We start from the raw sequence: 11784 nt of genomic DNA, 5'->3' as shown, positions 1-11784 counted from the left end.
TACGAGTCAGCTCTCATGAGCCAGTGCCAGCCCACTGCTGCTTATAACTTAACAAAGCTCAATACCACCAAGTATCCATAAATATATATGATATGACCTAAATTTCCTGAGAAGATATACAAATGCAAGAGGAACAAGGCATTGATTAACATCTTTGGCCATACGGCTAATCGGCCGGTGTTTAAAAAACACTAACAAACTTGGGCTCACTCTTCATGGCGGCCAAGACATAGAAACAACAGAAGTGCCCTTCGATAGATGACTGGATAAAGAAGATGTGGTACCTATATGCAGTGGAATATTACTCAGCCATAAGAAGAGATGAAATAGCGCCATTTCCAACAACATGGTTGGTTCTTGAGACTATTGTGCTAATCGAAATAAGTCAGACAGAAAAGGTTGAGAACCATACGATTTCATTCATTCATAAGACTGAAAGCAACAAGCAAACAAGCCAAATAAACAAAAACTCACAGACACAGATGACAGTATAGTGGTTACCAGGGAGAAAAGCGGGCAGAGGGGGTGGAAAAGGGTCAAGGGGGTCAAATATACAGTGACAGAAGGAGACTTGACTTTGGGTGGTGAATACACGATGAAACATACAGATGATGTATTATAGAATTGTACACTGAAACCTGTATAATTTTATTAACCAATATCACCCCAATACATTTAACATTTAAAAATTACCAAAAAAAAAGAAATTTGGCCTCCAGTTTAGCCCACTCCCAAGCAATTTTTGTTGCACACAATACAAATATTTTTAAATTAGCTCGATATGTGATATTATTAATTAACATATTGCAAGTATACTATTTTTACAAATATCCATAAATATTTTAAATTGAGTTAACAAGTAATCATATATAGCTTTCAACAAGAACCCACAAGCAGCTTATTAATTTAACAGAGTTGCAAACCTCAGGCTCTTACATGGGACTGAATTTTTATACGTCAACACAGTTGGCTAGGACAGGCTCTCCCAAGTGAGGAAGGGGGTTCAGTCGGAGTAAGGCCTGAGCAACACCCTGTGCTCCCCGCTTCAGGCAGGGAAGGAAAAGAAGTTCGCTGAGAAAGGAAAGGTCTGCTGTGGCTTCACTGGGCTGAAAGGGAGTCTGCCTCCTGAAAACTGAATCTGCTGAACTTCATAGCCTTATGCTATACCAACTCTAAAGCTGAGACAGTGTGATTGAGAACAGTGGGAACCCATCAGCCCCATTCAGCGCTAGTTCCGTGGGTTGAGACAAGCTACCTAGGCTCCATCTGCCTCCGTATTCTCATTGCTACAGTTGTGCCCCAAATACCTGCCCCATTGACTTCATGGAGTTGCCACATGATACATGAAAGCACTCTGTAAGCTGTAGAGAGCCAGCTGCAAATATGAAATCATTACGTGATATTCTACAGCACGGGTAGCACCGATTTCTGGGGTGAGCTCTTGTGACACTAATGCTTACTCTGTCTTTACCATTGACAATGTTTAGATACAAACACAGACAGTGAGTTCTTGTGAAGCCCTAGCTAAATGTGCAGAATGACCCCTTTGACCTACTGGCTTTAAAAAGCACCCTGTATCCTAAGAATGATGAAATCAAGGGAAATTCCCAAATAAAGTGCATTCCATTCTCTGCAACCTGTGCCTCTGTCTCAATAGATCCCTAGAGTGTTCTCTATCTTCTAAAATTATCATAAATAAAGTGGGGTGTTGTTGGCGTATCTGTGGCCACCCTATTGATCTCACTACTCTTTATTAGGAGGGTCTCAGAACATGGGAGAATGGGAAGAAAAAGTGAAACGACCCAGGAATATGAGAACAAGGCCAGACCACTGTCCTAAATCCTTTCTGCATACTGATAAGATTCCCATTATTCCACCCAGAGACTCAAAGGTTAGACAAAGACTCTTTGAAAAGCTTCTGTCCTCTAGCCACCCATATACATTTTGTCATGTGTGAGCAGTGTCTTTGCCAACCCAATGTCTGGTAACCAAATGTCTTTGGCCCTTTCTCTGGGTCTCTTTCGGATAAGCAGGAAAGATGAAAATTCACGTGCAGAGCAGTTCTGTTTGTTGTGTTGATTTGTATGCCCAGACAAACTGTAAGCATTGAGAATCTGCCTCCTCCAACCCACCCACCAGCATCTCCGCGTGTGCCGAAGGAAAGGAGGAGACCGAGTCAAGACTCTAGGAAATGAAGTGGGGGGGTTGCTAGCATTAAGATCCCCCAGTATGTGCTATTTTCTAGAACCTGATGTTCAGAGTTGAAGATCAAGTCTATCACATCTCCAGCATGTAATTCATACGTCCCTCCTACATTTTGGATCTTAGTGTTGTCTGTTAGAGTTTGTATGATGTTTTCGTTTTTACGTAGCCGCACCTCAAAAGGAGCTGGTTCCTTGTAGCTTGTATTGGGAGCCACTTGACCATAAATTACATACAAGCCCTTCTCAAGTATCTCCAGCTTCCAGTCAGCTCTCTTTTTCACACAAGAAGGCTTAGCAGATGCCATTTGCCATTTTGAAGGTGATGGTCCTATAAGAATTTTACAAGGGAGAAAAAAATGAAAAGCATAGTTATATAATTACTTCATCATCTTCTTAATTATACTTCTTTCTTACTTACAGGTTGTTTCTTTACCTGGCCTACACTAGTTTTCTCCAACCATAATTCGAATATATTAAGTATCTATACATTCCTCGTTTTAGAGAAATTGCAAATCCTAAGTGTGTTGCTTGCTTGGAAAGCTCTGAGGAAGTGGATTTAGAATAGAAAAATGGTGTAAGTTTTAGGTGGCACTCATCTCTTGTTGGTAAATATTTGTGAAAGGAAAGAAAAAAGGAGGGAAGGAGAGAGGACTCACACACCAGGATTGTGATAACCTGGATTGGCAGTCTAGGATGTATATTCATGTTTTTCTATGTAAGTGCTACTTACTGTGTATCAGTGAAACCTTCCTTGATCAGTGAAACCTTCCTCATTAATCTATATAAAATAGTGCTCCCCCCCCCCTTACCCTGCTTTAGTTTTCTGCATAGAGTGTGTCACCAGCTAGCATTTTCTAAATGAAGTTGTTCATTTGTTTATTGTCTGTCACCCCCTCGAATATACTATCTTGGAGGACAAATCCTTCTCTATTTTGTTCATTGCTGTATCTTCAGCACCTTGTGTGTGCATCATGTCTAAATTGTGGCTTTTCCCATCAATTTATGGGTATGTGTCATTCGAGATCCGCTCAGGATGTCATTATCCAAACCCTCCCAAAATAGCTACTGATAAATTCATGAGTTTGTAAATGGAAATTATTTGACTGTTTAAATAGAAGCATCCCTAGCTTAATGATGTCACAGGGGTAGGAAAAGGGTCAAGACTTTTAGTCATTTATTTTCATAGGTTTATATGGGATTTACAAATTTTCCTGATGTTAGTTGTTTGTACATCGTAGTGTGATTTCAGAGCCCCAGGAGGTGTTTTTACCACACAAAATACTTATCTGGCCTGTTTTCTAGTTCTCTATAATTTTTGTTATGGGAGCAAAGCCTTTACCCCATAATTAGAAAGAACCCTTGGTAAGATAGTACCCTGGATGAGGAAACATGTTGACTTAAATTCTTATTTATATATAAATGACTGAAATAAGGCTCTGAGTACAGACTCTGAAGGAGAATAAAGGAGCAATAAAGAAGCAAGAAGCAAATTCTCCCTCTACATCCAGTTATCCCAAAGCCTAGCAAACTTGTCCTTTCTTGACACGTAAGAGGCAAATCACCAGAAGTGCCACAGGTTCTCATATTTAATTCTGTGATATGGGCCACTTGAAGACCACCTTAGCATCACTAGAGGCCCTCAACTTTTACCATATCAAGAGGAAATTTCAAACACATCATGAGTTCTACTCCATTCACCAGAAAAGCAAAAACATTTCACAAAGGCAGAGGCAAGTAAAAAGAGATTCCTTAATTCCCGCTAGCCTGGGTAGCCTGGCAGTCTGACTTGTGCAGGGAAACAGGTTGCAATTAACTCTACAAATGTTCTGCTCTCTGCTGAAAATGTGTTTGGCCTGAAACCTGTAAATAACCCCAAAATGGATTATTTTCAATTTTGTATGTATTCCAAGAAATATCTCAAGGCTCGATTTAACTGCAGACTTTAACGTGCTTGCTAAGCAAATACCAGATCTCTATAAAGGAAAGTAACTCAGAGACTAAGAGGAGAGGAGAAAGCAAGTCGGCGTCCTCTCCAACTCTTGTTCCTTTTCTGTATATTTAAACAAAAATGGCACCCACACACTCTCTCTCTCTCCTGGACACCAGCAATATGTGAAGTGTGAGAAGGACCTTGAGTCTGTCAGAGAGAAAAGTTGTAGAAATCTGAAACATGTGTTCATTAAAACCCAGAATTAAAAGTAGATTTCTGGATCTCAGATTCCTAGGCCTCTAAGAGCGATGTACATTCCCGCTCAGAGACGTGACCTTGAATGTAAGCTTCATCAGGGCATGGGCTGGTCGGTCTGGTTGACGTCCGAAGCCTCAGCTCCTAGCCCACTGTTTGTCACGTGATAACCAGTTATAAATAGTAACCGAAGAAGGAATAAAATAGAATAAAGTCTTCGTTGACAGCACAGGAACTTGCCTTCTTGCATCAAATGCTAAGAAAGACAATTTACTCACCAAACTTAGCAACGCAGGTCTCATTGACAGTCTGTAAGGAAATAAAAAGGGAAATTGGTTAGGATGACGACAGCATCACAACTTGAGAGCTTCAGATTGCTGAAGCAAACTTTTTATCCCAGCTGTATAAAAAAAGTTCCTCCCTTCACCCTGTCTCAGCTCTCTCAGCCTCCCTCTACTGACAGCTGGTTCTCTTCTTTACCCTTCATTACTTAGCTATCCTTTTGAGCCTTCTGGCAAAAGTCATGGTCTCATTCCATCCACCTAACCTCTTCTCACAAGACAGCACTTTGATCTCGGGATCTCCTCCTCTCGAGCTACAGAAATTTTCTGTAAACAGTGTTCTCCACACCCCAAGGACTGCACAAGCTGATTTTATTGGCACGTGAGAAGAAAATAATAGGATTCATATTTATGTTTATTTTTATTTTAAATAATAAGAAATTAAGCTATAGGAATATTCACAAACTCAGGTTGACAAAGCCACCCTTATTTAATATTCTGACAATCACGTGTCACATACAGTAACTGATATACCTTGAGGAGAGCTTAGTTTCAAATTTTTGAAACATACCACAGTTTATATGCTACAAGAAGCCATCGGTGTGGTCAGTTTTATAAATACAAGTAGTTAAGTGCTAAATGCTTTAAATACTTGTAGTAAAATAAGGTATAACTACAAAAAAAAATTGTACTATGTAAAGTTCATTGGTTTCCTTGTGGCAAAGTGCTTAAGAGAATTTGGAACTTAAAGCTGATGTACATTTTTCATCTGTAGGATTTGTCTGTCTGCTATGCTAGAAATAAATTAAAGGGAGGCAAGGACAAAAGCAGTGAGACCAGCTAAGAGATCATTGTAACCTTCTAGGCAGTAATGTACGGTGCCTCTGACCAAGGTTCTAGCAGTGGAAATGATAGTAGGTGATTGGAAATAGAGGCAACAGGAGTCCTTATACAGATATGGGGTGAGAAAATGAGAAGAGAACACTCCAAGATTTGGGGCACGAGTGGTTGGAGAGATAAAATTGTTAATCAATGAAATGAGTGAGACTTAAAAGGAGATGCTGGGGGCAGGAAACACGAGTTCATTTTTGGACACGTCAAGTGCGTGAGGCTTATTAGACATCCACGTAGGAGAGTGAACTAGGCCATCAGACCTATGAGGATGGCAGTTTAGGAGTTCCGATGATATGAATTTGGAGTCTTCAGCTTCTGTGTGATGCTTGAAGGAAGACATGAGACTGTGTGAGGTCATCAAGTCAGTGAGTGTAGGTAAAGAGAAGGATTGGGATACTGCAATGTTTGGAGGTCAGAGAATGAGGAAGGACCAGCAAAGGGGACTCGGAAGGAAAGGCCAGAGAGTCAGAAAGGAAACAAAGAGAGTGTGATATTTGAAAACCAAGAGAAGAACATATTTCAGGGAAGAGGAGTGATCAGCTGTGTCAAATGCTCTTGATGGGTCAAGGAAGAAGAGGACAGGGAACTGACGATGGATTTATCAACATGGCAATCATTGGGTCTTTGACAAAAGTAGTTTTCATGATATGATGAGGACAGAAGCTTAATTAGAATGGATTTAAGAGTAAATTAGAAAAGAGAAATTGGAGGAGTTTTGCTGTAAGGGAGAATAGAAAAATTTAGTGGATCTTGGGTGGGGATGAGATGCTTCTGTTTGTTTCAATGTGAGAAAAATGACCTCGTGGTTACCTGTTGCCATTGGATGGGAATGTTTCAGTAAAGTGGAAAGGTGAGAGCTAGGAGATCGTTGTTGAAGTAATGCCCTTGAGTAGATAAGAGGGAACCGAATCTAGTTCATAAGTGGCCTTCGATAGGTACCTGAACGATTCACACGATATACGTGGACAAAATTGCAGGTGAGCGGTAGATACGGTAGGGAGCTTTGGAACTTCTTCCCCGCCTGCTGCTGTTTTGTCTCAGAACCTGGAGGCAAGGATATCAGGTGGAAGAATGAGGGAGAGACGTTGCGTGTGTAAAGAGAAGTCAAAGGAATGAATGAGTCTACTAGAGAAGAAATCATTGAATGGAGAAATCATAGGTTGCTTACAGAGCAGTGCCGAAGTCCCACTTGAAGTGAGTGGCCATAAATTTAAAGTAAGACCTTTCCACAAAGTCTTTTTCCTCAGCTACATTCAACTGTGAAAGGCACAGACTTTCTAGGATCGAGGTTTCAATATGAGTATAAAGAGAGAGAGTAACGAGTGAGTGGGTTAATGCAAGGTAAGAGTTATCATTATAGATCGTGGAGTTTAGGTTGTGTAAGGAAGGAAGGAAAGGCGTGAATTGAGAGAGGGACAATGTTATTTTAACTAAAAATAACAATAAAAACTGTACCATTGAATTAAAAAATTCAATGTCGTAGCACGGTAAGCACACTCAAAGATACGTTCTTCCTTTCTTGCGAGGTAATACATTTCTTTGTGAGGCTAATTTTCCAGTTATGGTTGTCAAAACCAGGAGTCAAGGTAAATTCGCTTAGAATATAACCTTCAAATGATTGTCTCACAAAGTGTTACCAAAAGAAACATATTTCTGTTTCTCTACTAAATTACTCTACTAAAATATTATTTCAATTATTTTAGAAATGTGTGGTCTATATTAACACATTCTAGAACATATAGCATTTTGGTAGCAAAATATAGCAAAATGGCTTTGTACTGTAAATAAACTACATTAAGCATATTATTTGATTCATCCTCATAACCTTCTATTCTGTGTATCTTTTTAATATGCATAGTATTTACCTTTGTATATGATTTATCAGGATTTAAATAAAAAAACATTTTGGTTTCAATGGGGTACAATTGAAAAGTTTGGAAGCCGCTATTCTAGGATAAATCACTGGATTCCAATTGTTTTTGCTCTTGCAATTATTTCATCCTCATTTGGGGTTTTCTTAGAAGAGATGTTGAAATTCAATCTGGTTCAACCCATGGTAGGCATGTGATAGAGAGTCCCTGAACTTCAGTTTCCTCATTTATAAAATGAGAAGAAGAATAGCACCTAGCTCATTGAGATTGGTGATGGTATAAATGAGATAATTCTTATGAAAGGCTTTACTCAGATATTCTATCTGATTCTGATCATTAAATATTAGCTGTGTTGATGATGATGCTGATTTTAATAAAGAATCGAGTAAAACTTTAAGCACCTATATTCATACCACTACTACACTAGCATTGTAAGCAAGAGAAACAAATGTAATTTATGGTCCTTGCCTCTTAGGAAGTTTATTATCTTTCTAGAAAGACAAGGTCGCACACATGTAGACACTGGGTGACAATTTAAATATAAATGAATACCACAATATGAGCCACAGCAGGATCTGTGCTATCTATTCCCATGTGTAAAGAGTGTGGAGAAACGTAAGGCCACAGACTAATTAATTGCCAGAGACAGAAATCCTGGATACTGTACCATGGGCTGCTGTAATGTCTTTTTATAACTACAGAACTCATTACTGCCATATTCTCTAGTTATTTTCACGAATGAAAATCTAATCGCAAAAATCTATTTGGCAGTAAGCTACAGCCTTTGGTTGAGAAAGTAAAATAGATAAGCAAGGAATACCCATATCGTTAAAGTTTTTTTAAATTTATCTTCACTCCAGTGTCATCAATAATAGTAGTGCAAATATGAATCACTGCAATCTACTGGGAGCTTATTATGGGAGCACCGTCCTATCTCACTGATCCTTAGCATAACTCTAAAACGAGAATGTGCATGCTCACTTGCAGATGAGGAAATGAGTACAGAAGTATTAAGCTAATAAGCAGCCAGGCTGCAATCCAAAGCTCATCTGACTCACAGGTCTCACCCTTCCACTCTGTGGGGCAGTTTCTATTTATAATTCTGGTAATGTTTGGAGGGAGTGAATATCCACTTATACAGAATCATCTGGGACTTTTGGCTTGATTTCATTTGCTTCATTTTTGCTTAGAAGAATCAGACGATTGTGTGACCCCCATTTGATTTAAGCCAAGATTGACATTGTTGGCTTCAAATGGCAAAAACTGAATGCTTCTTTCTCCAGGCCAACCTTAATCAGATCATCCTTTGGAAATGGGATCTACTCTGCTTTTAAGCAGAAGCTCTGCTTCCTCTTTTGGAAGTAGCCTTCATCCCACGAAGGGAGGGACCCTCCTGGTCATGTGGTTCCTTAAGGACAACTTCTACGAGGTGATTTTTAACTGAAGGGTAGACCTCAGAGCACATCCTCTCAGTCTAATATCTTCTGAAAGAAGCAGAGGAAATAAGAAAAAATTTTTTTCTCCCAAGGAAATTTCTCTTGGTCTAGAAGTACCCAATCTTCCTGTCTCAAGCTTTGTGAATTGGTGCATAGAGAAGGTGGAAAGTGGGATTTTGTATATAAAAACTAGAGGGAAAATTCGAATAACATAAACTCCAAGGTTCATGGGTATCGAGAAGGTAGAAGCAGCCCCTTCGTAATGATTCACCATCCACTAGCCACTCAGTCCTCTTTTCCAAAAATATATATTTGTGGTCAATAGGGAAAGGGAAGTGCAGCCAAGTGGCGAGTGGAACACGTGAGCTAGCATCATTGCACGGTCGGCCAGGCCGTTAGTGCTTTTCTCATAGGAAACACACCTCCATGGCATCCTGTCAGAACAATACTCTGGAAACCTTAAATGTCCACAAATTTGGAACAACAAACGCTGGGCTCTTTCTTTAGAGAGAGACCCTTTCATCGAGAAGCTGCATGTTGCCTGGGAGAGAGGATCCAGAATCAGAGCTCAAACACATGGGACCGATCCAGCTCAATTCTGGCGAGAAGTGTCCCTCTGTCCCTCCCAATTCCTAGACCTCCTCTGTCCTTTCACTGTGTGCCTTTGAGAAGGGCATTCCCCTCGTTTTCTGTACTCCCCGTCGTGTGCAGGAACAGGTGACAAAGATAACACCTATGCTTTTGGGGTCTTCTGGCTAAGGAGACAAGGTGGTTTTTAGAAGGAAAAGGTGCTTCCAGATTTACACTCTTGCTATTCTCTCCCTTCCCTTTCTTCAGAAATCTAAACACTCAGAACTCCTGACAGTTCTTTTCTTTCTGCTCAAAGCCTCCCTGTTCTAGAAAGATCAGTCTTCTGCTTGATACCTTCCCTGAGAGAGTGGAGATGTGGTGAGAAACGCCCCTATTCCCATACATACTACGCATCTCCTTGTGTCTACTCAGGAGTACAGACTGATGGGCTACTGTGCAGAAACTTGGCCAGGGCTGCCCATGCCCCAACTCAGTGCCAACAACAACAGTGTATGGCTTGTTCCTGCATTCTTTTCTCAATCGCTTTTCAACATCTTTAGTAGAACTGTGTCTTTGAAATCTTCATGAGCCAATACTCTTTTAAAAAAATGTTTTTGTAGCCCTTTCTTAGATGGGCATGTACCATCTTATTCTCCCCAAGGCGCAGAATCTTCAAACATATCCAGAAATGGGCTAAATCCTAAATTACATCAAACTTTTTTCCTTTTTTTTTTTTTTTTGGTGCTCAATGCCATGTAGTCAACAGTTAGAAAAGCTTCTAATAAGAACCCAGGGTATCTCCATTCCCTTCACTAGACCCACAGCTTGGACTGGAGCTTGATGGGAAATTCTTGATAAGCATCAGGGGCTTCCCAAATAGGAATGTGCTTTATCCTTCCTCCGTGAAGCCCTCCTTGATCAGCCCAGCCCAACATCATTGCCCCCCACCCTTTGAATTCCTGAAGCATTTATGTTCCATTCTACCTTTAGATTAATTATTAATCACTCTACTTTATAGCTAAAAAGGACATTGATTCATTTTCCTACCACAATGTTTCAGATGAAGAAACAAAGAACCAGAAAGATAAAATGTCTTTCTCAAATTCAAAACAGCTAGTTATTGGGAGACCTTGAACCAGAATCTGGATCTTCTTACTCCTACTTCTGCGCTGGTTCCCTCCACAGAGATACACTAACCACCTGTCTCTTATCTCATTCTCTCTTTCATTACCTTTTTGTCTTTTCCCTCAATAAGACTATAGCTCGCATCCCATTCCTGGAGAGCAAGCATCATGTTTCACATCTTTTATTCTGTCAAGGGAGTTTATTTAGCAAAGTTCCAGAAAGAGAAAAAGACTCTCCAGGCAATCCGTCAAGTGGCTGATTTGACTAAGTGATTCTCTCCATCTTCTGCAGCAAACACTTAACCATTTTCCAATGCCTTTCATTTCAAAACACTTCCATAAGCCTCCAAAGCCATAGGCCATGACAAAAATTGAAATTAGAATTATGTTACCTGTACTCACATGTCTCTCCTTCTGACTAGCTCTAACAATCCTGGGTGACAATGACAATAACTAGACTTACAAAAGACAAAAGGATTATACTACATAGCAACCTTAGGTACTATTGTCTCCTTACCTTGGAAGAGAGAAGAGTAAACAGAAGGGCACTGAAGTAAAGGAATAGCAAAAAAGCTATGAGTGAGTAGAGAAGCCAGCGCTTCCAGGAAAGTCTCTGTGCCCCCGGAGGGCTTGGGTGGTGCAAAGGCAGGTTCTCCATGTGTCTCAAACTCATCCGCTGCAGGAGTGGCAGCTGCAAAAAGCAGAAATTCACAAGTGATGGGCAAGTGATGCAACAAGTCACTTTTGTAGTATTGTATAGAGTGGGTGTGAGAGGCGGGGTTTTCCTTCTGATTCTGAGAGTTGGAAAATGATACTTCTAGGCCAAGTGCTGAGTCTCATTTGGTACCAGGCCAAGTGCATTGAAGAGAACGGAAGGCTAAAAGCCAACACAAATACAGAGGATAAAAAAAATTTAAAAAAGAAACATGAGAGAAGTTCAGAAGGAAAAAAAAAGAAATTCTTTCCTGAAGCAAGAGGAAGTGCAGTGCTGTGAGGCATTACAAATTATTTCCAGATAAGAAAAATCACTTTTTATAAGAAGAAATAAAGTTCAAGATAAAGCCGTATCGTATATTAGATATTGTGTATGTGTGAGGTCCGGGGCGGGGAGGTGTGGCGGGGAGGAGGGGGGTAGGAAGAGCTAGGAAAGCTACAATGCATAGTTTGGAAAAAATAAAGTTTTATTAATATCTAGGATATAAAGTATGTTTATCCCGAG

General features: G+C 40.1%; 1 protein-coding gene across 1 annotated transcript; it reads right to left on the bottom strand.

Moving 5' to 3' along the window:
* Nucleotides 1-627: 627 nt before the first annotated feature.
* On the bottom strand, nucleotides 628-11323 carry TNFSF18 (TNF superfamily member 18). The gene is made up of 3 exons (XM_011371697.2): nucleotides 11083-11323; nucleotides 4668-4698; nucleotides 628-2532 (listed from the first exon to the last, which is right to left on the bottom strand). The coding sequence occupies exons 1-3, from the start codon at nucleotides 11236-11238 to the stop codon at nucleotides 2177-2179; spliced, it is 543 nt and encodes a 180-aa protein (XP_011369999.1). The 5' UTR covers nucleotides 11239-11323; the 3' UTR covers nucleotides 628-2176.
* Nucleotides 11324-11784: the final 461 nt, after the last annotated feature.

This window comes from Pteropus vampyrus, unplaced genomic scaffold (assembly GCF_000151845.1).
Source record: "Pteropus vampyrus isolate Shadow unplaced genomic scaffold, Pvam_2.0 Scaffold194, whole genome shotgun sequence".
In the NCBI taxonomy this organism is placed as follows: Eukaryota; Metazoa; Chordata; class Mammalia; order Chiroptera; family Pteropodidae; genus Pteropus; species Pteropus vampyrus.
Note: the sequence above shows the minus strand (reverse complement) of the source record. Positions and strands in the feature narration are given on the sequence as shown.

Bases quoted from the DNA above. Each gene is read 5' to 3' on its own strand.
- TNFSF18 (XM_011371697.2), bottom strand. From the start codon at position 11,238: ATGAGTTTGAGACACATGGAGAACCTGCCTTTGCACCACCCAAGCCCT. The intron at 4,699-11,082 runs GTAAGGAGACAA...ATTTCCTTACAG, and splicing joins TTACTCTTCTCTCTTCCAAG to ACTGTCAATGAGACCTGCGT. The intron at 2,533-4,667 runs GTGAGTAAATTG...AAATTCTTATAG, and splicing joins GACCTGCGTTGCTAAGTTTG to GACCATCACCTTCAAAATGG.